Below are 26,634 nucleotides of genomic sequence, written 5' to 3'. Positions count from 1 at the left end.
TTCAGATGCCTTATATCTGCTGATTTTTCCCATCATAATCAATGTTGCTGCCCCTGCCTGCTCCCCATTATCCCCTTGTTGCACAAAGGGGCTGATAAATTTGTGCGAGGTGGATAGACTCTTTAATGCCATATGGTGATTTCCAGGGTGGGTGCTGCTGAGCTGAGAGCGAATAAATTATTTTAAAATTACACTGACTAGATAGACTCAGAGAATGAAAGAGAAATAAATGAAAAAATGTTCTTTTTCTCTTGGCATGTGGAATATGTGGCTTGGTCTAGCAAACCCACAGTATATCTGTCTGCAAATTGAAATTCCGTACCTTGTATCTGCTCTCTACTCTGGAGTTTCTTTCAGGGCCTGTCATGATGTTCTGTAATCATTTTGGCTGCTCTTCTACCTATCGGGGCACCAGGGTGAAACTGAGACCTCTCCAGGAAAAATAAGAATGTCTAGTAATCATAAAATTGTCTGGTTTTAATAATTCCTGCTATGCTGCTTACTAACTGATACACTACTTGGTCTTTTTCTTGACTGCCGCCCTGGCAGCACTCTGGCATTGCTGACCTCATCCCTGCGCATGCACGAATGAGCCCACCTTTGGGACACGCTCTGTTTCACCACCAGCTCTTGTGGCTCCGTCTACATTTCTAATGTGCGTTGGTTACTCCTTGGCTGGTTTGGCTTGCACAGAGTCTGTGAAACCGTGCCAGAAAGCTTTAGCTTGTTCAGATGGTGCCAGGCTCGATGCCCTTGGTGTTCTGGAAGCCTCTCGGAGTCGCCTGGGGAAGCATCAGCCTGCCTGCGGGCAAAACAAGTTTCTTCAGCTCTCCTTCTTTAGCCCTGGGTTGGAGAAGGGTCCCCCCTGTCAGGTACAGGGCTTCTCGCTAGGACTTCTGTCAGATGAGGAGACAGACCCTGGCCTCTTACCTCTATCACATATGCAATGATACAAAGGTAAAGATGGGGTGGCTACAACCATGGGCTATGTCTTGCTTCCCCTGTAGCCGGCTCTCCCTGATGCCTGCAGACACAGCTCCAATCCCTGGCTCACCTAGTGCCAGCCCAGTCCTGCTACGCCAGACGCCAGCCCTGCTCAGCCAGCCATAGCGCTTAGCAAGGGCATATCAGATTGCTCCTGTTGGCAGATGGTGCCAGCAAGAGGACATCTCCTAGCCCAAGCCTCTTCTAGCAGCTCCAGCTCCATTGTGGAGAAAACCGAAGCTCTGTCACCATGAGAAGAAGCCGTATAAAATCCTGACATTTATTTATTTTTTTAATAACCCTTTTATTACCTTTTTCCCACCCTCTACAGAACTTGAAAGCTGGTTTACTCTCACAATTTGACTATAAAATATCCATAGCCATCCAGGCAAATCTTCCCTGGGAGAGTTCCCAGACACTTCTCGTTTATAATAGATATGACGAAAGAGAGAAACAGAATACAAATGGAGCGTTTGTAGCCATGGCATAAAATATTCAGTGACTAGCAGAGCAGGGTGATGTTGAATATCTCTCAGCTGATGAGAGAGGAGGGTGAAGGGGAGCTCCCTGGAGGCGATTCCCATTCTTATGGAGTTATTTGGTCATCGGTTTTCCTTCGTCTGCTCCCCTCCAGAGCAAGCATTCACATTGCCCTGTGATCCTGCCAGCCCAAACACAAAAATCAGGGGGAGGGGAAGGGAAGGAAAGAAAGAAATCCTGTTTCCACCAGGTATTCAAGAATGACGGTGTCTTGCTTATGGCAGGCACCGATATATCAAACATGGAATTGCTTGCTTTCTCCAGGAGAGGAAGCTGGCCATGGCAGGCAAGTGACCAGTCATCAAGTTCAAAAAGCCTCTTTGTTGAGTTGTCTTGGTGAGTCAGCATTGCAGTTGGGAGCATATCCTCAGGTCCTTGCTTCAGCCATCAGACTCCTCTTCCTCTCTTCCCAGTGGCTGCCTGGGAGGGGACGTTTGAGGGCACAGTGTCCCCAATGGACTGCTCCCACCGGTGTCCCCTGCCACCTCTCTCTCACGTCTCCTAGCTCAGTGGTAGTCATGTTATGATCTGCATGGCCTCCTGCCTGCTGCTGGATACTCTCACAGACCCTGCAGCAAGAGATGCCTTCGTGGTCAGGAGGAAGGATGCCCCTGACGGCCTCCTGCTGAGTAGGAAACAGAGATCTGCAAGGCCTGCCAAACTGAATTGCTTCTTTACTTCAGTTCAGATAATGCAACCAGTGGAAAGGTGTGTCTGAGCGGTCATGGTGGATGATCACACATAGAAGCCAGTGTCAGCACAGATGCCATCTGGCTGCATCTTGTTTCTGACAAGTGACAGTAGTCAGAGCTCCCAGGTCATGCAGATTGATAGGTACTAGCTATATCAGTGTAAAAGCAATTTGAACCATGAAGATTTCCTTTTTGTAAGATTTAACATTGTGGCTCCCTCGTTCTTACCCAAACCTTGTTTATGAACACAGCACCCTAGTACTGCACAGTTGCACAGGTGGCAGCCTGCAGGTAGCTGCATTCTATTGGATATATAAAGTTTGCCTTACATACAAACGCATCATTTATGAAATCCATGCCATTATCTCCAGTGCAATAACTCTGTACACAGTAGAGATTACATCACTGGATTGATTGAGGGGAGACTGATTTTCCTAATGAGTCTGATTCACTTCCCTCTAGGCTCTTGAAAACAAGTTGCAGTTAGAGTTAAGTGAACAGTTAGTAATGAAAAAATGTATTCAATTTTTTAAATACTTATTCTCTTCCCACTTACTCAGCTGGGTTCTTGGCTTTATTCGTTCCTCTATCAATAGATTTGTATTCGACTAATGTTTTGTGCAGACATTCGGCAGCTTTCCAGAGGGCTATGTATGGACCCTTTGGATAGACTGTGGTCTCTTCTGGTAGTATCTGCTTGTTTTTTGTGGGGGAGTTAGTCAAATACAGTGATCATGACCAAGGTTTATAAATACCTGACAAGATAACCACATATTTGTAAAGTGTCATTCAAGCTCTGTAGGTTCAATAAAGTGGCTCTGAACCAAAGACTGTTGAAGTTGTTGCTTTTCTGAAGACTTCAGTGAACTTTGGATTAGAGCCATAGATTTAAAGATTATTAAGACCAGATGGGACCAATATATCATCTAATCAAACTTCCTGCATAACAAAGGGTAGAGAACTCCCTTCAGTTCTTCTTTCTGGAGCCCAGTAAATACTGGGTGTCTACGCCTTCACTGGATGTTTATTTACAAAGAACACCAACAGCATTCTTGACACAGTTTGTAGATGCAGGACTGAATCATCCCTAAGCCAAAGAGCTTGGCACGTAAAGCTGAAGAAGACATGGAAAGGAGGGAAAGACATTCACATGTGGATTGGCTAGATGTCATTTTATTTCACTAATAACATGTCCTCATGTTGATGCAGGTGTTCTGCTTAGTACCTTGAATCTGGGTGCACTGATCCCCACCTTTCCTTGCCCCTCACTAAAAGTGCATCACTGAATCAAATTCTCAGGAGAGGTAGCTACTGAAAAGTCACCTTCTTCAAAAGTCCTCTTTTTCTGTCTTACCAGTCGTGACCTGACCATATTCCTGCTGCAGAATTTGTTGGGAAGGTCGTCAGAGGCACAGATTGCTGTCACCATTTAACCTGCAGATGCCCTGAATCCCCACAAATCATCTTTTCTCCTGCTCACCTGATTTAAGTCACTGTTACTTGTCTGATGGGGAACTGCTGTGATCCCCACTCCCTTCCTCCAGGCTCTCAGTAAAGCATCTTTCCATTCAGACTGGGCTCACAGCAGCAGCCTTGCACAAAGTTGAGTAGCTGTACAGAAATACTGCAACCTGATCGTCTCCCAAGACATCAGGTGTTACATCAATTATTCAGACTCTGAAATAGCTAGATACAAAACTTAATAGACACTTAAGAGGAAACGGGATCTCTCAGTGCATATCCAGCTACTTCTTTAAACACTCCCAGGTCACTCTTCTGTTCTCTCCATGGACCAGTAACTATTTGAAGAGTGCCATAATTCTATGAGTGGAGAATGAAGTTGGTCATCCTGAGTGCACATCTGGAGACTGCCCTGGGTGCTCTGACAGGAGCTGGGGGCCAGAGTGCACAACTATCTGGTGCAACAATCCCAATCTGCTCTTGAAATTCAACAAGATGTGATTTGTAAAGTGCATTGAAATGCTCCCCAGAAAATCAAAAAATGCTCAACAAGTGTAAAAGTCATCACCATTACTTCCAGGAGTGACTGCCTCTCCCGAAGAGAGCTCTGCAGGGGTGACAGGCATCCCAGCACTTGAACTGAAGGAGTTTGCAGATCCAGGTTGGGAGTCTCACTGTCTCAGACAGTCTCCTGGAAGTTTTCTTGGTGAGAATACAGCCAGGCATGAAATGGGAAAGGGGTCTCTGACTCTTTGAGGCATCCTGCGTCAAAGCTGGGAACACAGCCCATTCTAAGAGTCTCCCTGCAGCAGACCACTTCCAAGGCCTGAAACTTTCACCTCTCATGTCTCCTTGGGTCAGGCAGAGGTGGAGGCCAGAAACTGAGTTTTGAGTGGTGTCTTCAGTTCAACAGGAAATACATGGGATCTCAGCTGCTCATTCCTGCTCTCTTGCTGGCTTCAGCATCGCGCTGAAACAGCCCATCTGCTCCAAGCCCTGCAGCCATGCAGCTGCCCTGTGCTTGGCTTCCAGGACTGAGACCACAGACTGGGTGATTATGTGGAAACAGGTTGTTAATAGGGATAGAGAAGAGACAGGCAAAGTCTTCCTCAGCATAAGTACATCTGTTTCTGTAGGGTTTTTGTCAGGAACCCTCCCACACACACCACTTGTATTTTGGGGGCTCTGTGAGGCTCCCTCCTCTCTGGCTGAGGTTTCTGCAAAGCCTGCCCACAGAATGGAGACAGGCAGGGTCCCTCTGTCTGGCTGTTGTGCTCTTTTAAACCTGGCAGTGTCTATGAAGCAGACTTCTGTTTCAGCTCATCTGAGAGAGCTGAACACAGTGTGTGCTCTCAGCCTGAGAGCTGAGCAAATGAATCGCGCAAAGGACCCAGCTGTCTCTGGTGGAAAAGATGAAAGGGTCCGTTATCAAAGCTGGGAGTAGAGGGAGCATTCGCCTGAAGGCATCTGGGCATGTCACGAAACAGAGGGTGAACAAGGAGCAAGCAGGCCTTACAGCAACTGTGGTTCACTCCACATCTTGAGTCTGCAAAATTGTTGGGAAAAGCTGCCTACACATGGTCTTCTTGCTGTGTTCCTTGTACTCGCATTTTCCCACAGGCTGACCTTTCCTCCCTAAGGTAATACCCAGCACTTCTGTGGACCACCCGGTACAGCAACAGTAAGGGGGAAGGAGCTCTTTGGCTGCTTTCAGACAGCTTGGTCCCAGAAAATGTCAGTGGGGAAGAAAGATGGGCTGCTGCAGCTCCCTCAGCTGAGGCACAGAGCAAGTGTAAGGATCCTTTCCCTGGGCTGGTCAGCACTGCCTGTGGAGGCTCTTCTACACAGCTGCTTCACCAGAGTAGGTCTCAAGCCTTGTAATGAGAAATCATAGTCTGGCATCTATGTTCTGTAGAGCCTTAGGACCATAATCCAGACAGTCCATTCTGGGGTTTGGGATTAATTTAGATGCTCTAATCTATTGCACTCACCTCGAGGAGAGTGGTGAGTGATGCAAGCTGCTAAGTGAGGAGAAGTTGGCGTGTCTGACAAAGACCAGCACTGGCTGTCTTCCTACTGAGGACAAACAGGAGCCTGACCCCACCAGATCACCCTCTGGGCCTCATTTGGACCCCTGTCTGGACATACCAAGCCCCCTGTGCAGCTGGTGTTGCTGGCAGCTGAAGCTAAGTCTAGCCTTCCTTCCCCATCACATGCCCCATAAAGGCTAATTCATATGCCCACCAAAACTGGTGCAGAAATAATCCCACAGTTGCTCATTAAATTAAGGGCAAGGTGTGCCTTGTTTGGGAGGATCAGGGTCACAATAAAGGCAGCAGGGCTGGGCTGTTCTGCTGCCCACAGAAGTTGCCTGTCTTGCACTGGGGGGAGTGAGGGCTTTGCAGGTGCAGCTCCATTGGCATGTCCCATCCTGCTCTCCAGAATCTGCAGAGAGAAATGAAGGCAGTGGTGTCCATTCCTGTGCTGAGCACCTGAGTCTCCCCCTCCACTGCCTGGGGCTGAGGCAGAAGCTGCACTGGGCTTCTATACAGCCATGGCCCTGATGAGTGATAGCTCAGAACTTACCCCTGAATCACCCTTTCCCCTTGCTCTGCTGAAATCACGGTTCCTTGTGCTACTACAGACAGCTTTCCCTGACAAGGTACTGTGTGCCTTTAGTACATCTTCTCCCCCAACAGAATTTAACTGAAGAGTTGTTTGGGTTTTGTTTTTGTTTTTCTGTTAAACAGATGAAAACAAGGATTTGATCCAACTGTTTATTCTATTCAAGCTCAACACTGCTGTCTGGGTAGGGTCTGTTTCTGCCTGCTCTTCATTTAGGGAGATCATAGTGTTGCAGGCTTGCTTGGGGAGCTCCCAAAAGGCAAGGACAAACTCTCTGGCTACAGAGGTAGAGGCAATGGCTATGGAAAGGTAGTAACTTCTTTCTTAGGGCTGAATGGGTAAGAAAGGAGTTGCACAACTGCATTTAGACCAGGATATATCTCATCCTGCTCTGTGACTACAGGCAGGCTACATCTTGTGTGTTTTTGGGGGGATTCCTTGCTAGGAGCAAAAGGCCAAGTCCTAGATAAGGGGTGGTACAGTTTATTCTGAATCTCTAGAGATGGAATTCTGCTCAAAATATCCAGGAGAACTTCTTTCCACACCTACATCCTCTCCTTATGTGGGGACGTCTCTAAGGGTGCACATTCTTAGCCTTCACAAGGATCTCTGGATAAAAACAAGCTGTTGAGGCAGGTCTGGAGTATAAAACAACAGGAGATATTTCCGACAAATTTATGTTTTTTTCTTGTAATGCAGATTCCTCCCTTTTGGGAGTGGTGGTATTTCCTGAAGAGCAGGAAAACCCATGAGAAAGAATCTCGGTGTAAAGAGGTGTATGGACAGACAGATGTTGTAAATTATCACATATACTGGTTGTGGAGGGAGTCACACAAGGACCCTGGAGCATTAGCATGAATTATCGTGACACAGAGAACACGAAGCAAATGGGAGCTTCTCTGCATCCAGACAATGCTTCCTGACAGTGTGCTGCATGTGCCAGCACAGAAAGTGGGTGCAGCAAGGCCGGATGAACCCCAGGAGGGATCCCTGTCTCATGAGAGAGCATCACCATGCAGGAATGGGGCTTGACAGCACATTTGGGACTGCTGGAGGGCAAAGACACCAGCAAGGCAGCTCAAGCACCATCCTGCTCAGTAAGCAAGCAGGGAACACACAGCAAGGTCCTTCCCATCATTGATCCTGAGATTACTGGGTGCTTCCCAGTGCTGTTGGTGTGGGTCAGTGACCACCTCTCTGGGAAAGCGTTTGTGTCCCTGAGCTGAGGCTGGGAAGAGCAAGCTCTGGAGAGGCTGTCTGGTCCCCGTGGACCAAATGCATGCTCCACCCACTGGGCCTGGTGAGGGAGGGGGACATGTGCTGGAGCACAGGTGTTTGGAGATTCGCTCAGCTCTTGATGCCGTTTGTCTTCTGCTTTGCTGGGCTGTAAACAAGCACACATCCAGCTGGGAGAGCAGTAGGCACCATCCTGCCTGCTTGCCTCCCTCTGCCTTCAGAGGGCAGGAGGTCTCCAGGAGGTGTGGGGGAAGTGAGGACACTATTAGGCTGAGTGTCTAGGATGAAGACAAGTAGGACCATGGCTTGGCAGGTGATGGGCAGAGGGAAACCTGATCCCGTGGCCAGACCTGCTGTGAGATGCCATGACGCCTCCTGCACTGGCCACGGGCAGGTGCTGAGCAGCACAGGTGAGCAGCACAGCTCACCTACGTGAGCTGGCAGACGGGAGCAGAGCTGCTGCCCACAGCGGCATTCAGGGGCTGACAAAACACAGCTGCGCTGTGGGCTGAGAGTCAGACACCCCGTCTGTCCTGGGAGGAAGGACATAGTCTGTCCACATCATCCCCTGCAAAGTGTTTAAGTACGGGAAAGGGATTTGATTAAGCAAGATGGTATAATGAATTGGATGTGAAGTTAGAGAAAAGCCCGAGGACTCCTTAGTCTTGTCTTTTAAATGCTAGACTCTGTACCCTCCCTCTACTCTGTTCTGGTTGCATATGGGGTGGGCCTTTGTTCTTCTGAGATAGGATAAATTTGATGTTATGGAGCGTGGAGATTTGTTTCTCCCTGTTTTGAATTCCTTAAATCACATCCTGTTGTCCATGCATAGAAAGCCTGTTACTGGTCACAAACAACCTCTGAGGGAATTTTCCATAAAAGGGGTGACAGGATTTTGTTCCATACACACAGCATCAAAGATGGAAGTCTTGTATCATTCATCTTTCTGTGCCAACACTTTCTCTAATTAGGCTGTGGATGAAATGAGCAAAGGAGCTCAAGCATAGCTCCATTGCAAGCCTGCTCCCACCATATCACCATCTGCTCTCTATGTACACAGACAGGTGGGAATATGCTGGAGAGAACGAGCTGTAGCTGTAGTTTGCCTGCCTTCCTCCCATTAGCACTCGCATTCCTCATCGCAAGGCAGACATGACCATAGTGTTGCATTTACCCCTCTGCCTGCGTGCCCCAGGTCCCCCTGCCCAGCATGTCCCCACCAGGGGTGCAGCTACGTGTCCACTTTGGCCCTTTACAGCGCAGTGTTGTTGCTTCTCTGATGGTCCATTCCCTCCATCCCAAAATTCATGTGCATGCCAGATAGGTGAGATAGTGATGGATCATAGATCAATCTGTGCAACTGGCTTTGCCTTGTCAGGGGATATTGCTTCAAGCCCATCCGCATTTGATGATGGTTTAAGAGTTCAGGGGTGGAAACGTGTTTGTTTCTTTGATTTTTTAAATCCACAGTAAAATCCAAAGAAAATTCCCTATAGCCAGATATAAGTAATTTTCACAGGTTTGCTGTAGGGGAAATGTTGCCAATCAAAATTTACCATATTGCTGTTTGTATTTCTAGAAGGTCCCAGCCACAGCAGGGAACTGGAAGCTTTGATTCCCCTGATCACTTTCAGTATAGGCTCCCCTTCCTAACGAGTGTCCCATAGCAATTAGCTGGCCTGTGGTGCAGCACTCAACATGCTCAGTGCCTCTCTAAAGCAGATGGGGATGCCTCATTAGCAGAGGTGGGATAACGGTGCTTTCCAAACTAACCAAGACTCCGTTTTTTCACTATTGATGAACTCTCTGAACTTTCCCACTTTGAAGTCACCGAAGTGGTGGCTGCAGGAAGGGGTCTGTGAAGTGACCCTGTGACTGGACACAGAACACCCTGAACACCAAGCTGAGATGAGTTAAAGACATGTAGAGACAAAGTTCTGTGTAAACAGGAGTGGAAAGCAGCCGAGAGGCTTTAATTGTCTTACTCTTTGTATGTTAATGTAGGAGGCATCATGAGAGACTGTGAAAGAGTAAATACATCCTATCATGGCATGAAAACAACTTACATTCCTAGAAATAATGAGTCAGTACAAGCTGACATTATTTCTCTATCTGTGCTACAATTATTTTTCACCCTCTTCTCTCAGAGCAGCAACTTGTCCCCACAGCACTGTAACTGAGAACAGCAGCCTGACACTGGCTGCTGTTCATTAACATACATTTAAAAGAGAAAGGGAGAGAAACCTGTGTTTGTTGCAGGGATTATGAGCAGTAATAGGTTCTTTCTGAGGACTTTCATTTCACTCCTGGGATTTGCCTGCACTAAGCTTTGGGCTTTTAGTTTGTGGTCAGTGGTATTAACATTAAACCACACTTAAGGAAGCACTCAGAGCCCCTTTTGGAGGGTTGAGAGGTCTTTTCTCCCTGGCTTGGTTTTAGCCCTCATGTTGTGTCTGCAAGTGATTCTGCCAGGCTATACAAGATCTGAGTCCTATCTGCACTGTGTATCTCTTTTCATTCACTGGACATCTCTTGCCATGAATCAGTTTCTTATTATTTCAATCTGTCTTGGCTGCAGTTGCAGTGCCATGGGGATTTCCACAGAGGCTTTCAGCCCCGGATTCCCAGTGGGGTGCCAAAACTAAAACAGGGCTACAGCCAGGGTATCTCATGGATTATTATGCAGCATTATCCTCCATTCACTTCCTAGCCCTCTGGCTGCCTGCCTTCCATCCAAGCCATGTTAAATGAGCTGCGCCTCAGCCCTTCCCCATCACCCCACATTAAACCCCCCCAGCTGCCCCAGAGAGCTCTTGAGGAAACCTCTGCCTTCCCTGCCATCCCCCATGGACTGTGCCCGTGGCCTTGCCCTTACAGACCCTGCCTCCCTCCCAGTGCGGTCTGCTCTGGCTCTTCTGGATCTACACTGCTGTTCAATGCGACAGTGAAGTCACCATCTCATGGAAACTGAGAGGAGACCTTTTCTTGTTGTGAGAAGGTAACATTTAAAGGCATCCCTTGGGCTACTCTATCTGTCAGCCCAGCTGGTGCTCTTTTGTGTGAGTGCCACTCTTTTGAAATGCCAGCTCTAGTCTTAAAAGCAGCCAGCAGAAGGTACGGCTCACTCTCCCTGTAATTGATTCCTCATCACTCGTCACTGGCCTTTATCTTCCCTTTTGATTGGGAAGAAGGAACAATAGAGATTACAAGTCAAATGTGAAGATTGCCTTGTATGGGGAGAAGTAACAACGGGATTGCTGGTGTCCTGGGATTTCCCTTGTGTTTGTCCGTCTCTGGTCAGCTGGAGAGATTTAGCAGCAGATAGATGGCCTGTCTTTGTGTGTCCCTCACCAGCAGGTGACCTTGGGAAATGCCAGACACATCTGATGGGGTAGAGGGGGAAGGGGTAACAATGACAGAAATAAGTAACAGAAGTAGCCAGCTGTATTTGGACTCTGATACACAAAACTAGGCATATTGTAGTATAAAACCAAGCAAAAAGGGTTTCTGCAACAGCTGGGACTGGAGGACATCCCAGATGGGCCTTTCACATCTCCACTGATGGAGGCATGGGAGTTGGAGAGCAAGTTCCACTTTGGTTCTTCTTCAGTTTGTGGCCACTGGAAAGGCAGAAGAGCTCAGGCATTTCTGTTCCCTAGTGTCTTTTTGCTCAGGTCTTCTAAAATGTTTGTTATGTATCTGGCTTCCCCCCTAAATGAATATTATCCTCCTTGAGTATCATCATCATATCATGTCAGCAGGTAAAAGCAGTTTGCTAAGGAGCATGTGGGAAGTCAGTTCACAGCTGTGAATCGGCTTCTCACACCCCACACATATGTGTAGCTTGCATTGGCCACCTCCTGCAAAATGGGATTTGGATAAATAGTCTATGCTTTAGGAGAGCACCTTACAAGCATCACATGGCTCGTTTGGTCTGAGCTCATGTGACATGTTGAAAGCTACACAGGGAGTGAAGATAATTAATCAGGCATGAGATGGGTATTGCTACAGTGTGTGGAGGTGGATGTATGCAGGTGTGAATTTACCAGAGGTCAGGAGCTACAGATGTCAATGTCGACATAGGCTTCACTTCCCTTTTTAGCCTGAGACTTAAGCTATGGATTTTCATGACTGTGAATGAGATCTTGGAACAACATTTGGTTTTACGGCAGTGGGCTGAACCCTTGGAAAACACAAAGTCCTGCAGCACTTGTTCCATTGCACAGTTGGCTTTTGGGGCCAGACTGAAAAATGGAGATAAAATAGCTCTGAGCAGTCCAGGATGACAAAGTTTCATGGCTCTGCCTGGAGCTCAGATCTTGAAGGTTCATTTCCAAGTACCCTCCATCACAGGCTACAATGCCCTTAAACTTGACTGTCAGCCTGTGGCAGGCTGACATGTGGTAGAATGGAATAAAGGAGAAGACTTGCAAAATCATGAACATCTGCAACACTATAGACCCAGTTCAGCTGGGGTAGCGGCTTCATCCATGTTCAGTTTGAAGTCCCGGTGTCTCTGCCGTGCTTCCCAGAAGCCCATTCCCAGTGACAGCATTACTGGGAGAGGGAGGTGTTGTGGTTCTTTCCCAGCCTCAGGGAGGCTCTGTAACTTAGCCAGGATTGCAGGTAGGTCTGTAAGATCTGACCCTCTTCACACCTCTGACTAGTTTGTTAGACAGTCATGGGCATGCTGTTAATTTGTTTTGACCTTCAGTGTTCCATGTGTACAGAGGGGTGGTGAAACACTGCATGTTGTGGGCAGATAAGGGAGCATCCTTTCCAATTGCAAACCATTTGAAGAATGCCTGCTCATATTCAGTATTGTTCTGTTGGGGAATTTGGGAGCCAAAAGGTTAAAACTTTTTTCCTGATGCTGCAAGGATGTGGAGCTGTCAGCCAGGATGTGCTCAGGTTTGCTTTGGGTGTAGGCCAGGCATTCACAGCCAGTGCTTTGGGGGCACTAATTTGCATTCCAGATGCTTCCCTGGATCTTCTTCTATCTCGCCTTCACTTTTTTCCTAGGGCATCAAAGTTCATTTGCTGCCTAATTTGTCCCAGTACTGGCTACTCAGCCAGGCTCTTGCATGGCAGATCCTAGCTACAAGTCCCCAGATGAGGGTGGAATAGAAAGGGTTGGTTTTAATCTTTGCTTGCTAGCAGTTTCCTGCTAATTCTTCATATACTCTCAAGCCCTTACCTCACCAGCTCTGGTGTCTGTAATTAGCTGCTCTGAACATGCTCCTGTTGACATTGATCTGTGGAGTTTTGTAGTTCCTGCATGGGCCATCAGTTTGGCCAAGGGCCTCCATGAGGAGCAGGTATCCTTCTTAGAGAGACTTCCCCTCCTAGGGAGCTCCTGAGGGCAGGGAGGACACCCAGAAACCAGCGGCTCACTGCTGGTTTTGCCAGAGGCTACCGTAGTGCCTTCTCCTTGGCATCGTGTTTCCAGGAGGGAGATGCCATTTGCTTACCCTCGTCGCCCCAGGGTCATGCAGTGCCAGCTGGTCTCAAGAGAGAGAGAGAAACAAGTTGTTCCACTCCTCTTCCTGGGTCGTGGTGTGCATCCCAAACTGGCTATCATTGAGGAAGGGAATTGGATATGCTCTCCCTGTCCAGTCTGGCCTTCATCTAGTTTTCTCAGCCAGCCTTAGTGCTAATGCTTCTGAGTATTTCCAGGCAATAACATGCCCCTATTTTCTCAGTTCACTAAATTATGCACATATTTCATTCTTTTAACCTTTTCTTGTAAGTCAGCCGCTCAGAATCTAAACATTTTATCATCTTTATTATGCATCTCTGAACTCCCTGTGATGTATCTCTTGCTTTCTGCCAGACAGTCGCTTCATGGGGGTACTTCCAGGTCCCTGTCCTTCACACAGTGCTCCCAAGGCTGATGTGCCAAGAATGAAAAATTTCAGGGGATTATGTAGGAGGGAGGTTATATACGAAAGTCTCTTTCCCTGTCTCTTCCCGTGACCTCTCACTGCTACTTCTCAGAAAGGTGTACCCAGGCGGGAATGCAGCATCCCAAGCACAGACACACTATGGATGTGTAAGTGAGAGTTGTTATTGAGTCTCTACTCTCAGGTGTAATATGTCTGTGTATGGAGACCAGAAACACTGATGAGCACCAGCGTGACTAGATTTGTGATTGATTTTTTGGTTCATCAGCTGAATTAAAAAAAAAAAAAAAAAAAAAGGAGAGGGAATGTGAATCAGGTCAACCCTGAGTGAATGTTTAAAAAATGTTTTTTCACAAACACAAAAAAAAAGGAAAAATGTCAGCTGAGGGGGTTACTAAAAAGATGCTGCAGGAAGACCAACAGAGATGGTTTCATTTGTAACAGAGATGGTTTCTTTTGTGAGGGGAGGGTAGGGGGCTGTGACACTGTTTTCAAAGTGAGAACAGGAAATGCTTTGAGATTTTTTGGCTTTGGTTGTGGTTTAATGACAGAGAAAACCTTTCCGGAATGGCTTTGTTTGAAAGAACCTGAAGTCAGTGTTGATTCACAGGGTCTTTGTGCCCCTCTGAAAACGTGGGGCCGGGACAATACAGGCAGTGTGGTACAGGCGTTGCCACCCAGCACTGGCAGAGAACAGCTGCTCGCTCCAAGGGTGCTTCCAGGGCAAGCAGCAACTGAGGACACAGGTCATATTTCTGCAGCTGATGGCCAGAACCAGGGCAGGGAGAGGGCTGGAAGCTGCATAGCAAATGTCAGGTGTTCAGGGTGAATGGGCAAACTTGTCCTGGGCTCCCCAGTTCAAGCAGGATGTAAAGAATCTGGTCTGAGTCCAACAGAGGGGCACCAAGATGGTCAAGAGCCTGGAGCAGAAGTCCTGGGGAAGAGAAGCTGAGGGAGCTAGATGGACTTGCTCAGTCTGCCCCCCAGCTGTTTGAAGGGCACTTTTAAAGATAACAGAGCCAAAATCTTATTAGACAATATAATAGGGAACAACAGCCACAACTGGTAATGCTGGAGGTTCATATTGAACATTACAAAAAGTTTATTTCCTCAGAGGATTTCAAGATGTGGTGAAGCCACCTCATGTAGAGCTTGAGACAGCTTCAAGCAGGAGGTTGGATGGGATGCCTCTGGAGGTCCCTTGCAGCTAGCATTTCTGCCACCCCCTTCTTGTGCCACCCCAGCCATGTGACAGACTGCTTCTATCCTCTCTGTCTTCATCTGAGTCTGTGTCCAACCATGGATAGCCCAGATGGATAAAACATTGTCAGCAGCACTTGGCTGTCAACCCAGGAGAAAGCTGATTCCCTCCAGAGCTGACCACTGGAGCTCTGCAGGCTGTCCCTGGGCTGGCTGGGACATACAGCTGAGCCCCAGAGCTGCACCAGGGGCCAACCCAGCAGGCAGGGCTGTCTGTCTGCCCCAGCATGCCAGCACCTGCTTTCTCTTTTACAGGCTCCTTGAACCTGCTGGTTCGTGTGCGGAACAAGCGAGCCATTGACACGCAGGTCTGGTCGCTCAGTGGGAACCGGGGAAACATGTGGCAGCAAGCACACGTGCCCATCAACCCGCCCGGACCCTTCCAGGTAAGTCAAGTCTACAGCCAAGGAGCTGCCTGCTGCCTGTCCTGTCTGTGTGCCTTGGGCTGTAGGAGACATCTCAGCAGACATCTGCCTCCGTGGCACAGGGGCTGGTCAGGCACAAGGAACTCTCCACACTCAGGGTTGCTGGGGCAAGGCAAGAGCTTGGTGCATGCACAGAAATCAATTTCACTTCACTTTGAAGCCATCCAACATTGGTATGTGCAAGCATCAGCGTGGCACTATAAATTTTCTGATTAATGCTGATGTGGAAACTGCTTGTCAAAGAGCCCCTTCTGGCACCAGAGCTATGTGACAGGTCTCTTGGTGCTGAGCAGCTTGGGGATGTTGCTGTGTTGGTGTAAACTGACTTTGAGGGCTGGAAGTTTCTTCTAGTATGTGCTGTAAGAGCTCACCCCCACTGGGGTCCGGTTTAGTAGCATAGGACATCCTGTGAATATGAAGTGGGTACTTTGTATCTGCTCATCGAGAATTTTATGTGTATCTGGGAAGTAGGATGCTTCATTACTGGATGTTTTACTACTGATGCTTTTGCCCAATATGCTGCTTTACTGTTGTAGGGTTTGTGAGAGCTGGGTCTGTGCAGGCTGGTAAGTTGTGGCACTGTGACAAAATGCCCAGCATGATTTTGGGTACTTTAAAATAATAAATAAGACTTTAATTACTCTTGCAAGCACTGTTCAGTATCGGTTTGTTTGTTAGTGCAGCACACTTAATAAAGCAGAGCTCTACGTGTTCATTTATTGCTCTACAGTTGCTGAGCGCACAGGGGTTGGTCTGGTAAGTGGTGGGGTCTGGTCCTCCAGATCCAATGAGTACTGGAGAAATGGAGGAATCCTTCACTGGGGACCTGATCAGATCTGGTCGGTGCCCTGCTCACCTCTTCAGAGCCACACGGCGCAGGAAGGGAGCGCGTCCTCCGCAGCTGCAGCCTCATGCTGGGCTCCATCCTGTGCTCTGTTTGCAGATCATCTTCGAAGGTGTCCGGGGCACGAGCTATGAAGGGGACATTGCCATCGATGACGTCACTCTGAAAAAGGGGGATTGTCCGAGGAAGCCACTGGGACCAAATAAGGGTGAGAGTGTGTGTGCCTCAGAGGAAAACGAGTCAGTGGGAGTGCATACACAAATGCACATGCTATAGGGACGCACTTGTTGAGGAAGAGTCTCTTTCAGCAATTTGTTTAACTCCAAAGGTGAAGAGGGAAACAAAACCTCAAAATAGTCAGAACACCCTAAAACTTTCAAAATTTCAGGTGCAGTTAAAGGTCCATTTCAGCCTATGATGGCCCAGCTATAATCAGAACACAGTAGAACCTTTTGTTTGACTCAAGTTGAATCTTCTGGGGAAGAAAGGAGGGTTGGATTGCAAAAGTAACTAAGATTCAACCTTTTCTCTTGAGTTGGAAAATTAATTTTGGGAAGCCTTGAGAATGTCCAGAGAAGGCTAGAAAGTTCTTCCAATAGATCTGGGAGGTGCTTCATGGTTCGAGGTGGGAGGAGAGGCTGAGACACTGATGTGTACTGGCTTGTTTGATGAGGTCTGGATCCATCCCATCACTAATTATTTTTCTCTCTTCTTGTCTGGCAGCGGTTGCTCTTCCAGGAAGTGGTGTCCCGGCCCTGCACAGCCCTCGTCTCTGTGGCCCATTGACTTTCTTCCTTTACGTGCTGCTCAGATGATGGCAAGCGAGGACTCCTGTCTTCGGACCGAGACATTCCTGCTTCTTCTTACTCAGCCACCTCTGCTCCTCTTCCTCCCCTCCTCACTGGCACACCAAAGTGTCCATATGTTACCAAAGACTGACAGGCATGACCACGCAAAGGGATCTGGTTCAGAACTGGAGCACTCCTTGAGAAAGTCATAATGTCTAGAACATAAATTAAAAATAAAGACAAATTTTTTTTAAAAGCACGTGCACGAGAGAGTGAGAGAGGAAGGAAGGAAGGAAGGAAGGAGGGAAGGAAGGAAGGAAACAGAAACACACAAAAAAGGAGGAATGCAAGACAAAAAATAGGAATGAAGAAATGTGAAGAGCAAATGAAAGAGGAGAAAACCACCCCCATGTTTCCTTGGGAATGTCGGACAGGGCTTCCTCAGGGAAGTGGGAACTTGTTTTAAACAAAGAAACAAAAATATATTAAAGCACAAATTTCTACCAGAACAGTTACCTTCTTTACTGCAGAGCCTACAGCTTAGTGGATGATTTACCGCAGTACTCCCCTGTCTCCCCATGCTTTCCCGCTGGCTGGGTCTGCCCCGCTCTGGCTGCAGCTCCCCGCAGTAACACCGGCCTCGACCGTGGGGCAGCAGCCACCCCATGCGCCAGTGGCCGGAGCACCATGCCTCGCACCGCATGTGCTTCAATGTCTCCATCCATCCGCACCTTCCAGGTTCTCATGTATTTAATTGCCCGCTGTGTGTTTTGCTTTGGCCTTTCCCCACCGCTCTGTGCTTCTCACCCACCAGCCTGAAGAAGATGGAGCAGGAATGGACCCATCACATGGACCACGCTGAGTGGTGGAGAAGTCCCGGCTGGATCCAGCTGCAGCGTTGGCCTCTGAGCGCCTCTTTCTCTCTCTCAGCACTCTTGCTGGGTGGAGAAACTATGAGAGTAGGTCTGAGCTGCAGACAGAAAAGCGTCTCTGTGGGGCTGAGGGATGGGGCAGGGTCGGATGGGATGGGATGGGAAGGGGGGAGCACTTGCACATTGGCTTCCCCCTATGAATGCTGGGATGACAGTCACCTCAACCCTAAGCCCAGGATTGCTTCTCTGCCTCTCTTCTGTTACCTATTTATTTTACTCTTTTATTCCATTGCTTAATTTCCCCTACTTCAAGCTTTTTCGATTATGGAAGAGTCAGGAATTTCACCCTTCTTCAGCCAAGCAGTAGGTCCCGTGCCCATGACCAGCCCTGGGCCAGCACTTCAGGCAGCTCCAATGTTGTACTCTCACCTTCTGAGGCCTTTCAGCATGTGAAGTGCATTAGCAGGAGAGTGGGTGAAGTGCAGCAACAGCATCACTGCTCAGGGGAGAGGTGGCTGAACTTTGGCAGCCTCGCAGGCACTCAGCTTCCATTGCCAAAGCAGTGGGCAGGGGAGCTGAAAGGTGGAACACGCAAGAAAGTGCTTCAAGAAGGATGGAGGCACAAAGCTTGACCCAAAAGAGGGACTGGTGCTGAACTGTGGCCCTGTTTGCCACTGAAGAACAGGGGAACAAACAGGTATGGGGGAAATTCACCTTTTTCCTGCTGGCATGATGAATTTCCTGCAGCAGGTCTGGCCTGACCTCCTCAGTGTGGAGACACATGCTGATCCAGATGAGCCCCCAGAAGATCGGTCTGCCCTGCGCCAACCAAGTGGGAGCTGTGATTGCCTTGTTACAACTGGCAGCAGCTCTGGGCCTGACTTACCTTCCTGCACAGGGCAGAGTCAGCCCCACAGGACTGTGGAGTGGGGTTTACTAGCCCACATTCTGGCAGCTCAGTTAAGTGGGATTCTTCCCCCTAAGGGACACCCCATCTGAACTCCATATCTAGGGCACCACAGATGTATGATGAGTTCTCTCACCAGACTCCACAGTACCCACAGCTCCTTCCCCATTTCTGATCAATATATCAGCTTCTCTAAGACAATTGTGTTTGTCTACAATCACCTGAATGTATTAGTTGCCTCCTGCATTGCTCAGCTTCCAGCAACAGCTGGTACCTCTTTTCCTCCAATGATGGAGAATGCTTTTATTTAACTCCCAAGAGATCCAGTTTGAAGTCTTGAAACCCAGCTCTCTCTAGCTCCTGCAAGGCCATTCATCTGCACTAATGCTGGTCATTACTGGAGAGGACATCAGCTCTGAGGGACCAGGGGACCTCATCAGAATGTGAGAGGGGATGGTATGGGTCTCCCTTGTTCCTGTTGCTTTTCTCCACTTCTAAAAATGGGGACTCTGTCTTTTCTGTCTCCACTCCTCCCTCTAGAGCCCAAGCCTTGACCACACGACATATTTGACCAGGAGACCTGTGGCTGTCTCTCAGGGTCGGGCAGTATTGTGGGATGCTGTGGATGCTGACAGCAATTCTGCTTCTCGCTGTCTGTTGCCATTTTCCTGGGCATCCAATGCCACCATCATCTTTTAGCTAAGCTCTTTCACTCTGATGCTCTTCATTTCCTCCATGCTTGTTGGAGGCCAGAAGTCCTCACCCCACTCCTGATAAGAGCCCGCTTTCATTCCTAGGAGAGAGACAACATTTTCCAGGGGCCCTTGAATGCATGATGATGGCTCCTGATCTCAGCAGCAGAACATCTGTGTTACACTGCTGGTTCCTTGTGGCTTCTCCTGGGCAGAAGTTGAAGACAGGAGCATTTCCACTTCAGTAAGAGATAGCCCAGGGCAACTATCTCACCTCCTAGGCTCTGAGCCAGAGAGAGTTGTGGCCTTGCTTCCACGGGTTACTTAGCCAAGGGTTGCACAAATGTGTTTTGCTGATGCTTTGTGGCCAGTAGAGGTGCCATGGATTTGGAGAAGTGCAGCCTAAAGGATCAGAAGCACAGACAAAGCCTTTACGAGGAGGCAAGTGCCAGTGAAGGAGCACCACATTTTTAGAAAGGGACACCTTCAGGGGGAGTGTCTGTGTCTTGCTGCCAGCTCCTGCGAGGGAGGATGTCAGTGCCTCACCAAGACAACCTATGGCACAGGGGGCAAGAAGCCTGTTGGTGACAGTGAGACCAGGGCAGAGCAAATGTATTGCCCCAGCCAGAGGTGAAGCCTTCTCTTGATCTCAGGCATGGGCCCATCAGCTTCAGTAAAAGTCTCAGGGAGCCCCTTTCCACTTAGACCTCTGCTCCTTTACCTCCGGCTAGAAAGCAGCTGGTGGTGAGTTTGGGGGAAAGTCATTAACCCAAGTGCCTCAGCTTGTCAGAAGTACCAAGGATGGAAGGAAGGACCTCATTTCCCTGGCAGATGCGCTGAGAGAGTGTAGCAGAGGAAAGAGGCACTTCAGCAGCAACAATGAGAAGCTGTGCAATGGTGGAGGGGCGGGGGGGAGGCAAGTCCCCCTCCTCTCCGAGGGCAATGGTTGAGGGGGCCCCATGCTTGAGGGGGCAATTCTCCTTGCAGTGGTAATGCATCCCAGGTGAGATATAAAGCCATGCTCCTTACCCCTTGCAATTAAACATCCCCTCACTCTTTTCACAGTGTTCTCACTAAATTACAGTCCTTAAACTTAATTACAGACTGTCTTCTTAAATATCTGTTCCAGTCCCAACTGGATACATTATGTTTCTCTTCCCGATGTTTTATTTTGCTCTATGCCTATCGAGTAGCTGCTTTATTCCACTCCAGAAGTGGCTGCATTTCAGCGATGGTGGAGATTATTCCTGTACATAGTATGAAAGTCCTTGCAGAAGAAAAGTGCAATATAAATTTAAGAGACTGCTTTTATTTACAAGGAGACCTCTGCTTGGTAGTTGTAGAAATACATTATGAAGAATGCTATGTGGGTGTTAGCCAATATATACTCAATTTCTTTTTTTTTCAGGGTATAAAACAGAGAATATGTGAATGTACAGGCTCCTGGGTATAAGTTGTAGATATTAGAAGTAGTGAATGCTACTGTGTACTTACAAGTGAGGCTTACAAAGAAACTTCCATTTGAAACCTCTTTTTGTAGTTCATTGTATTCTGAAAAATATACTTTTTTATTATAATTTTCCACAGTTCCGTGCAAGTCCCAATAACCGGTCATCAGCAGGACTTTAATCCATGGCTTTTAACAATATGAACATCAGTTCCTACCACTTGCTCTGAAAAGCAACTCCTGGCTGGTAACAGTAATAGACTATTTTTCTTCCACGTAGATCAGCCACTGGAAAACAGTGGAGCTAATATGTTTTATTTGACGTGGAATTAAGTAATTTGGAATGCCTGAGCGCAACTCTTCTCAGCCATATGGGAGTGAAAAAAATGCTTCATCTATATGAAAAACTTTGCGTAGTGCACAAACAGTTTGGAAACTCCTGAAGTGTTGTGACTGGCACGCATGCAGAGCTGCCCCAGCAGAGCCGGGCAGTGTGCTGCCTGAAGAGCAGCTCTAGCAACAGCGCTGTGGAGCCCTCCTTCTGGGAAGTAGTTTTATTCTGGAAGGAAATAGGGCGGCAAGCAGGGAAAAGTAGGGAGGGGGTTCAGATGTTTAGGCTGGTAAATTTCTTGCAAGAATCATTTATGAATGTATGAATGAGTGTAGTAAATGTGATACAAATTGTATTCTATTCCCTAATGCCACTCAAAGTAAGGAAATTTAATTTCTTTCTATATGAAATCCTGTGGGTGCACTACTCCAGAACGACACGGAAATGCTGCAGTACCAAAGGGAGAGTGGGTCTGGATTCTTCCTCTTCAGCCCATCCCGGTCACTCTGTAACCAGGAAAAGCACCCTGCTTTTGGGTTGGTGTCCTGCACTTCCCAGCATGAGACGGACAGTCACCAGGAGCAGCTAGCGGCACTGGTGGCAGAAGCATCCATCCTCCATCCCACCATCACTGCCCTGAGCCCCGTCTCCAGCATGAAGTGGTCCCTGTGTGAGACACTGGTGGGAGCAACCCCTGCTCCCCCAGCTCTCAGCGAGGCTGAGGCTGGGAGTTTTACCTGTGGGAATAGCCAGAGGGTCCTTCATGCTGCCCTGAGGGACCCCAGCTGCCTCGGGCAGTGACAGATAATGGAACTAAGGCATTTTCCTTCCTAGATAGGGTCAATGGTGTCATCTCACCCCATTCAAAGAGACAAACTTTTGCCTGCAAGCAGAGAGCTCAGGGAGTTGTTCCTTCAGGGTGTTGCTGTTTCAGTCCCCTTAGTCTGTCACAGCCATGCAGATATCCATCTTTCCCTGGAAGTTCTGCAGCACCCCTTTGTCTCCTGGGTGCCTTTGGATGGCCCAGCAACAGCATCGCTGCTGGCTCTGAGCTTTAAGCTGGGTGCATTGGGACCCTGCTTTTTTTGATGGGGACAAGAAGTTGCATTATGAGTGTCTCCTGTACAAAACGGAGGTCCTCTCACACTCCTGGCTTTGGCAGAGACCAGTTTTGCACCCTCGCCCTTTCTCCACTGAACTACCCCGGGTGTCTTGACTTTTCCAGGCTGCCCTCAAAGCAGGTGCACCCCTATTTGCAGGGGCACCAAGCATACAGCAGCAGGACCCTGTGCAGGCTGCAGAGGAAGCCAGGTGTTGGCTGCCATTTGTATTCACTTTGGCCCTACTGTTAACCGCTCATCCCGCTCAGCCTGGGTAAGGTGTTTAATGCAGACAAAAGGCATTTGCAGAAAAAAAGTGCTGGAAAGCTCTGCAAAGTGCATTTTAACAGGACTCAATTTGCACTCCATGGTAATAACTGGCGGCTGGGGGTTTCCAGCAGGTAGCTGAATAACCCAGGTGCACTCAGCATCCCAAATGATAGTTGGGGTAAATATGTGTTTTTCAGTACTTCCTTTGGGAGTAAAACGCATGCTAGTTTGGCTCACCTTCTGCCACCACCTAGAGGGATTCAGGGGTCTTCTGATGGCTACTTACAGCCTGGTACAGTCACATCAACCCAGAGACAGCCACTTGTGCACTGGAAGCATCCCAAGGGGTACTGAAAGACAGCCCAGGGCCACCTTCACTCCACTCACTTTTCCAGAGAAGGTGGGAATGCAGCTTGCAGGGAGCTGTGGGCACCTGCACACCTCTTGCCCACAGCAGAACAGTGTCACCCTGCTCTGTTTTAGCTGAGTGAGGTATGTGCCTGACATCTAGAACCTGGGTTGGATATAAGGTACATACTTGGTTGTTTTGCCACCAAGCATCCTTCCTCAAAAGGAGAGCTCCAGGGACTGACATCAGGTTTGCAGGGCTCACTGTGTCCCTGTGCTGTGGGGCTGCAGGGAATGGGGGCTTCAGTCCCACTGATAGCTGCCTCTGGCACCTGTAAGGCTCCGCACCACACAGATGTGGTCTGGCACCTCCTCCATCCTGCTCTCTGCAGCCCTGGAACAGCCTGAGATGCTGGTGGTGATGGAGCAGGAAGACAGGAGCACTTCAGGGCATATGCTGGCTCCATCAGGGACCTAGTGTGGGTCACATCCTGGCTTCCTCAGAGGCAAAAGAGGTCTCACAACAGCCCCGTGGGTGGCTGAGGGGATGGGGCAGGGCATATTCATGTTGTTCTTGAAAAGGAGAGAGGAAAGCCAAGCTCCACACTGCATGGCCCTTCATTTCACTGGTGGCAAACAGAGGGTTCTGGCCTGCAGCTACTCACATGCCAGGTGATGAACACTAAAGAAAAGCCCTTAGACCAGATTTCCTATCTAGACCCGTGCCAGCTCCAGATCCTCAGCGCATCTGTGTGTGAAGAAGCCAAGCAATCTGCTCTGCCCCCATGGGTCATGCCTCGAGGAATATGCATGCTGGGTCCCAGCACATGAGCACTGCCTTTCCTTCTGCTGCCTGTCATGGTGAGGGTTTTCCAGCACGGGGCAGAAAATGAGGGAAGGGGAGAGATGCTGTCTTTGCTGGCAGCTGTTGCAAAGAGAGAGATGGGTTAACAGAGGTTTTTGTGGAAAGCTGTGAAGGTCTGTGGTAAATTCAGGTGTTGCATGGATTTGACACGGCCTATAAACCATTTACTCCAGTGGAAGGAGGCAAAATTTTGTGCATCCATTAACTGTTGTCCTAAAGGAGGTTTGGCTATGAATGCTTGGCTTACAGTGGGATTTTTCACCCCCAGGGTAGCCTCAACCCAGCATCATACAGGGACAGCTGGACAGCCCTCATGCAGTGCTGGTGCGCAAAGCTCACAGCACTGGCTGTGCTTTATGATATGACTGCCAGGTCCTTGCCTGAAGTGTGAGCCAAGTGATGGGTACCTGGCTGCACATCCATACATCCTGTCTACCAGCCAGGTCTGTAGGAAGATGAAAAACCTGCTGCTGCTGCTGCTGCTGCTGCTGCTAGCCAGTGGATGTCTACTGGGGGAGCTGTGCTATGGTCTGTCCATTCAGGCAGCGAAGTGGCTTTCAGTCACTTAAAACCCAGCTGTTATAATGGAGAGTTACTCCTAGTTGTTCAAAACTTGTGTAACTATGGTGTACCTCAAATCTTCAGCAAAGGCAGGCCCTGGGTGGGAGCTGGAACATGCCAGACATTAGCAGTCCTGCTCAGCCACTGTGACTCCTTTGCCCTCAGCATTACAGCTGCTCAGGGCCCAGGCTGAGCCCAAACCAGCTAAGTGCGAGTGCAGCCCCACTTCCCTGGCTGCATTGCAGCCCCTGTGGGCAGGCACCAACTGGTTTTCTTCTTGTGACTGTGGTACATACTGCAGCGCTGAGATGAAGCTGTCACCAGGCGTTGCTTGCACTGTGTAGGTCCAGCGCTGGTGAGGTGTTTATCTGAGCAGCATGTAAAGGGATCAGGGCTGAAAAAATTAGGTGTGGGTGTGCTGCAGCTGCCAGGAATGCAGCAGGGAGGAGACAGGACCAGAAGGCCTCTTTTGGAGGCAGCAGCATCTCCATCCAGTCCCCTCCTTTCCCTTCTCCCAATTTCCACACTCCTACCCTGACCACCCTCCCAGGTGGGGGCATTTGGTGTATCTTGTCTCACTGTGCCCTGTTCTCAAGAACCAGCTATCGGTATTAATAAGCAGAGCAGCACCCAGGAGAGGCCACAGCAGCATGGTCAGCTCAAACAGCACCTAAATTGTGGTGAGAGGAGAAAATCGATTTTGTTCTTTGAAATGCCACAAGCATTGCCTGGGGGCAGTATTGAGGTTTTTTGTATAGGTGGCAGCACATACTGCACAGAAGCTGAGCAGCAAGGGACTTGTGAGCACTGGAGGTTTCCCTGGGAAAATTCAGATGCCAACGGGGGAAAGTATTTACAGACTGGGAGAAAAGAGCTTTCCTGTGCATTTTTTTTTCCCCAGAGGCCCTGGCATGTAGCATCCTGGGACAAGAAGACTCTCTCAAAAGTTGCTGAAGATGACCTTTTCCTCTCATCAAACCTTGCTATTTATCTGTCTCTGCTGCCTTTCCACAGCTTCTTAGTGCATTGATGTAACTGGTGGCATCAGTGCCAGGTAAAGTGTCTTAGTGTCAGTGCTTTCAAATAGGTGAGCTTGGCTTGTTTTCCCAGTTCTTGGGACCTTCTAGGTATACTGTTCCACCCCAGAGGACTCCACAGCATGCATTCATCTCTCAGGACATTCCCCAAAAGCTGTGGATGCTACAGATATGTGGCTCTACTTTGTGGTTTTGGTTGCAGCCCTTGTCTGACAGCACAGAGACAATCTCTAATCTCTAGGTGGGATGGAAAATTTGGTGCCACCATGGTTTTGCTTGGGTCTTTTTTCCCAGCCAGAACCATCCTGCCTGTATGACGATGCACATAGTGAAGGAAAGCTGCTGTCACCCAATATATGACTGTCTCATGGGGAAGCAATTGTGGCACCTCCTGCCTTTGGCCAGAAGTGTCAGACAGTGTTTCCCACACTCTTCCTCACTCCATCCCCCGGTTCCATCCTTATCTTCAAGTGTTTCATTTTCAGCCTGGAGAGATCAGCAGCAGATTTCATCCCTGGATCCCACAGAAGGGGATCACACCAAAACCCCGTCCTCAGCTTGCAAAGGGCAGGGAGAACCAGCTCAGGCCCAACGGTGAGCCACTTCAATGGGATCCAGTGCCAGTGGGACCACGCCACTCTCATGCTTCCAGGTCACCAAGGCCAGTAGAAAATACATGTTGACCTGACAGAAGTGTTTAGAAAAACCCTTCCAAAAGGAGCTACATATCAAGTCTGTGTATTTGGGGATACCATGGAGGATGATGGAGGTCCTCTGGTGTCTCTTATTTCTTTTCCTATCAGAATTCTGGGTGGGGACCCTGGGACTGAGCCCCATTCTCCGCTGGCCTCCTTCATTGCCACTGCATCTTGTCCTGTCCCCACTCCACATCTCATAGGGTGCCATCACTGTCATCAAGCAGAGCTGGGACCCTCTCGCCGCCATCATACCAAGCTGTCCACAATGTTAAAAGCACAAAACACAAAGGGACTGAAAACCTTTTAAACAGGGTGAGATGTTTTATAAGCATCACCTCATCCATCCCCTCCCAACCCTGATGCCCCGCCATGTAACCTATAGACTCTCAACGTGGATTGTTTAATTCAAATAAAGCTGCAGTACTCGAGTGGGTGAGCCTGCGTGTCCCTCTGTGCCGGGTTGGGATGGCGAGATGCAGCCTGCAATGTGTGCTCACAGTGCCTGGGGCAGGGAGGAGATGGTGTTGCTGCCTAACACTGAGGTTCATGACAGTCCTTGAACCTTTGATCTTTCCAAAACATCTGTTTAGCTCCGTGGGGAAGGTTTGGCACAGGACATGGCATGGGCAGGTTTGGGGCACTTAGTGCTGGGGGAGCCTTGTGAAAGGAGCATGGGATGGGCGGCGCAGAGCCGGCCCCTGATGTGCCCTTGCCCAGCACTGCTGCCACCTTTCCCAAACTTCCCCTT

At 48.9% G+C, this 26,634-nt stretch overlaps 1 protein-coding gene across 1 annotated transcript in view; it reads left to right on the top strand.

Annotated features, from left to right (window-relative positions):
- MDGA1 (MAM domain containing glycosylphosphatidylinositol anchor 1) overlaps positions 1 to 26,314 on the top strand; it is a 151,927-nt gene extending 125,613 nt beyond the window's left edge. Inside the window, exons 15-17 of the mRNA XM_005503809.4 lie at positions 14,957 to 15,087; positions 16,070 to 16,178; positions 16,694 to 26,314. Of these exons, the coding sequence (XP_005503866.1) occupies positions 14,957 to 15,087; positions 16,070 to 16,178; positions 16,694 to 16,785 (332 nt within the window). The 3' untranslated portion in view covers positions 16,786 to 26,314. The remainder of the gene's footprint in view (positions 1 to 14,956; positions 15,088 to 16,069; positions 16,179 to 16,693) is intronic.
- The last annotated feature ends 320 nt before the right edge of the window (positions 26,315 to 26,634 follow it).

Source organism: Columba livia, chromosome 3, assembly GCF_036013475.1.
Source record: "Columba livia isolate bColLiv1 breed racing homer chromosome 3, bColLiv1.pat.W.v2, whole genome shotgun sequence".
Taxonomy (NCBI): domain Eukaryota; kingdom Metazoa; phylum Chordata; class Aves; order Columbiformes; family Columbidae; genus Columba; species Columba livia.
This window is presented reverse-complemented; position numbering and strand designations above follow the sequence as displayed.